The sequence below is a fragment of the Cornus florida genome, unplaced genomic scaffold (assembly GCF_030987335.1).
Source record: "Cornus florida cultivar Cherokee Brave unplaced genomic scaffold, ASM3098733v1 CherokeeBrave_3.0.0_Hap2_Chr01, whole genome shotgun sequence".
NCBI classification, from domain to species: Eukaryota; Viridiplantae; Streptophyta; class Magnoliopsida; order Cornales; family Cornaceae; genus Cornus; species Cornus florida.
This window is the reverse complement of record NW_026775571.1, coordinates 68,528,250-68,533,029: the sequence shown is the minus strand read 5'-3', so window position 1 is coordinate 68,533,029 and position 4,780 is coordinate 68,528,250. Positions and strand designations below refer to the sequence as shown.

At 41.9% G+C, this 4,780-nt stretch overlaps 1 protein-coding gene across 1 annotated transcript; it reads right to left on the bottom strand.

Annotated features, from left to right (window-relative positions):
* Positions 1-1,802: 1,802 nt before the first annotated feature.
* Positions 1,803-3,893, bottom strand: LOC132274029 (uncharacterized; the record flags this gene model as incomplete). The annotated part of the gene is made up of 4 exons (XM_059775177.1): positions 3,762-3,893; positions 2,840-3,035; positions 2,261-2,638; positions 1,803-2,026 (listed from the first exon to the last, which is right to left on the bottom strand). Coding segments are annotated over exons 1-4 (930 nt in total), but the record flags the coding sequence as incomplete, so codon positions are not given.
* Between the last annotated feature and the right edge of the window lie 887 nt (positions 3,894-4,780).

Below are 4,780 nucleotides of genomic sequence, written 5' to 3'. Positions count from 1 at the left end.
GGATTGCTCGAAAGTAAGGTAGAGAGTTGGGGTCTTTGGGTGAGAGAAGTTCAAGCACTCGAAGTTCAACTTCGAGGGCTCGAAGCCTGGACAGTGAGCTCAACTGATGAGTGCATTTGAGTGCAAACTTTATGAGGGCATTTGAAGATCAATCAAGTTGTTGCATGCAGTGGCTTGAGTGTTGGGGAGGAGGAGTTCTGATGAATGAAGCTTGGGAGGAAAACTGGAGCACTCAAAGCTTGCATGAGGATTAAAACAATGCATGAATGCAATGCAATGGTGCTTTAATGCAACATGTGAACCTGAACTCTAACATTTCTTGACCATTTCATGCAATGCAAGTTCTTGAACCTGAACTTAATACAATGCAAGTTCCTTTGCATGCATGAATAAACTGTGCATCATGTTGGCATCAATTATGATTATGATAAAAATATGTATATATATAAAGAGGTGATTAATAATTATTTATTTATTTATTTATTATTATTATTTTTTTATTTTTTTATATATGCCAATGGAAAACTTGCCAAGCCTTGATACATTGCAACATGATGCAAAATGGATGGAATTTTTCAAAAAGAAAATTTGAAGCTTAAAACATTGCAACATGATGCAAAATGGATGGAATTCTCAAAAATGAATATTTCAAGCATAGAGAATTTTTGAAAATTTGCATGTCAGTCCTAAATTCAAGCCATGCATGGAAAATTTGAAACTTGGCACATTATTCCAATCCAATGCCTGGATGGATAATTTGTCAAACTTTGCAACATCTTGCTAATGCATTGATCAAATTGGAAAAAAAAAAAAAAAAAAAAAATTCAAACTTTGCACTTCACACAATGCATGGATGAGTTTAGGAACATTTCAACAATGCGTTGAAGATGAGAGGCTATGCATGTGAGTGCCATGTCGGAAGTCCGAGAAAATTGCCTGATAGAGCCGGAAACTTCCGGGAATGAAAACAAGAGTTGAGAAGGTCTAAGAAGCCAGTCTAAAAATGTGGAACACAACTTAAGATAGTTCCAGAGAAAGTTAAATTTTGGCATTTCTACACCATTTCCCAGAAAATTTGCAAGGCACGAGCAATTTCAAAGAGAAGGAAGCTTGGAAATTGAAAGAATTTCTTCCCTTGAGTTGCTAAATTTAATGTCGATAGCTAGACAAAGCTAGAGCAGGCACTAATCCTTATAAATTGGATCCGTCAAGAGGACTTCCTCAACTTTTCAGGTTAGAATTGTGCCGTCAATGCAAGGCTTAAGCCTTTGGCCATTTACCTTGAAGAGTGATCCACTTGCAGGATCATGAAGTTCAATTGCTCCATGAGGAAAGACGGTAGTGACAATGTATGGACCATCCCATCTTGACCGGAGTTTACCGGGAAAGAGTTTCAAGCGGGAATTGAAAAGCCAGACCTTTTGTCCCGCGGCAAAAGACTTTTTGACGATGTGTTTGTCATGAAAAGCTTTAGTCTTTGCCTTGTAAATTTTTGCGCTTTCATACGCGTCATTACGCAATTCCTTAAGTTCATTTAATTGCAACGCACGATTAGAGCCGGCTTGTTTGAGATCAAAATTGAACCTTTTTATGGCCCAATAAGCACGGTGCTCTTATTCTACCGGGAGATGACATGCTTTGCCAAAGACAAGTCGATATGGTGACATGCCAATGGGTGTCTTATAAGCTGTCCGGTAAGCCCAAAACGCATCGTTTAGCCTTACTGACCAATCTTTGCAGTCCGGTCTAACCGTTTTTTCCAAAATGTGCTTAATCTCCCGGTTAGAAATCTCTACTTGACCACTCGTTTGAGGGTGGTAAGGTGTAGCAACCTTATGAATGACGGAATACTTAGCAAGGACGGATTTTAGATAACGATTTCGGAAATGAGATCCGCCATCACTAATGATTGCTCGGGGCGTACCAAAACGACTAAAGATGTGAGACTGAATGAAATGGATCACGACTTTATGATCATCGGTTTTGGTAGCCTCGGCATCAACCCATTTAGACACATAATCCACCGCTACAAGGATGTACTCATAGCCATAAGAAGATGGAAATGGTCCCATGAAGTCAATCCCCCACACATCAAAAATTTCAACAATTAAAATGTTGGTGAGGGGCATCATATCTCTTCGAGACATGGATCCAAGTTTTTGACATCGTTCACACGATTTGCAAAAATTGTATGCATCCCGAAACAAGGTAGGCCAAAAGAATCCGCTTTGAAGGACTTTGTTAGCGGTCTTTTTGGCACTGAAATGGCCTCCACAAGCAAGAGTATGGCAAAAATTTAAAATGCTTGTAGCCTCGGTTTCAGGAATACATCGCCGGATGATTTGGTCTGGGCAATACTTGAATAGTTCCGGATCTTCCCAAAAGAAATGCTTCACTTGGGAGAAAAGCCGGTCCCTCTCTTGTTTGGACCAATGGGCTGGAATTTTGCCAACCGCAAGATAACTGACAATATCCGCAAACCATGGAAGAGTAGAATGTGAAACTTGAAGAAGTTGCTCATCCGGAAAGGAATCACGGATGGCTGCGAATTCTGAAGATTTCTCAATAAGTAAGCGAGAGAGATGGTCAGCGACAACATTGTCGGTCCCTTTTTTGTCTCGGATGTCAATGTCAAACTCTTGAAGTAAGAGGATCCATCGAATTAAACGGGGTTTTGTCTCTTTTTTCACTAACAAATGCCTAAGAGCGGCATGATCTGAAAAGACGATGACCTTGGAGCCAAGAAGATAAGAGCAAAATTTATCCAAGGCGTACACCACAGCTAGCAATTCTTTTTCAGTGGTGGTGTAGTTCAATTGGGCATTGCAGAAAGTTTTGCTAGCATAATAAATGACATGCGGAAGTTTATCCACACGTTGGCCCAAAACCGCCCCTAATGCATAGTCGGATGCATCACACATGATCTCAAAGGAAAGAGACCAATTAGGGGGTTTCATGATTGGGGCGGATGAGAGGAGAATGCGAAGTTTGATGAAAGCTTCCATGCAAGTGTCATCAAAATTGAACGGAACATCCTTGGCTAAGAGATTACACAAGGGCCGTGAGATTTTGCTAAAATCTTTGATGAAGCGACGATAGAATCCAGCATGGCCAAGAAAAGAACGGATTTGACGGATGGAATTCGGAGGAGGAAGATTAGAGATTAACTCAACTTTTGCCTTGTCTACCTCGATTCCCCGCTTAGAAATGACATGTCCTAAAACAATGCCTTATTGGACCATGAAGTGGCTTTTCTCCCAACTTAGAATGAGATTCGTCTCTTTGCATCTTTGGAGCACAAGAGATAAATTTTTGAGACACAAGTCAAAGGAGGAGCCAAATACGGAAAAATCGTCCATGAAAACTTCCAAGAACTTTTCAACCATATCGGAGAATATGGACATCATGCACCTTTGGAACGTTGCCGGTGCATTGCATAGACCAAAAGGCATGCGTCGATAGGCAAAAGTACCAAAGGGACATGTGAATGTTGTTTTCTCTTGATCTTGGGGGGCGATTGCCACTTGGTTATAGCCGGAATAACCATCAAGAAAACAATAGAAGCTTTGGCCGGCTAACCTTTCTAGGATTTGATCAATAAATGGGAGTGGGAAATGATCCTTCCTAGTTAATGAATTGAGCTTCCGGTAGTCAATGCACACACGCCACCCGGTGGTGGTTTGTTGTGGCACGAGCTCACCCGCTGAATTTTCAACAACGGTGAGACCGGATTTCTTGGGGACAACTTGTGTGGGGCTCACCCACTTGATATCAGAGATAAGGTAGATGATTCCCGCATCTAGCAATTTGATCACCTCTTTCATGACCACTTCCTTCATATTTGGATTTAACCGGCGCTGTACCTCTCTAATAGGCTTTGCGTCATCCTCCATATGAATGTGGTGCATACAAATGGAGGGGTCAATTCCTTTCAAATCTGCCACTGTCCAACCAATAGCTTCTTTATGCTCTTGGAGCACCGCTAAAAGGTTGGTCTCTTGGTCTTTTTGAAGGTCCGAGGCAATAATGACCGGAAGGGTTTGCTTTGGACCAAGGAACACATACTTGAGATGCGCCGGGAGCGGCTTAAGCTTAAGTTGTGGCGGAGATAACAATGATGGGACCGGAGGAGTGGTGGAAAGTTGGGGAAGTGGTTCTTTTGGAATTTTCCAAGGAGGTACATCCATGATAGCACTAATATCAAGCAAGGAATTGACTTCTTGAATGGCTTGATCAACATCAAAGTTTGAGAAGTCAAAATGGGACATGCAAGTTTCAAGAGGATCTTTGCTTAGAATGAAGGGGAGAGATTCTTCGACCACTTCATCAATGACATCCACAAGAAAACAATCATCCTCATTGGAGGGATGTTGAGTTGCATGAAAGATGTGGAGTTTGACTTGCATATTTCCAAAAGCAATGTCCATCACCCCGGTTCGGCAATTAATTGATGCATTAGCAGTGGCTAAAAATGGCCTACCAAGGATCACGGGAATGTGCTTTTTTGAGTCATGGACCGGTTCTGTATCAAGAACCACAAAATCTACCGGGAAGTAGAATTTGTCCACTTTGATGATAACGTCCTCGAGAATACCTCGTGGATGCTTGACCGATCTATCGGCAAGTTGCAAAACCACGGAAGTCGGCTTAAGATCTCCCAACCCAAGTTGTAGGTAGACTGAGTATGGAATTAAATTCACACTAGCTCCTAAGTCAAGGAGGGCCCTCTCGATTTTGCTGTCACCAATGACGCAAGAGATTATGGGGGCGCCCGGATCCT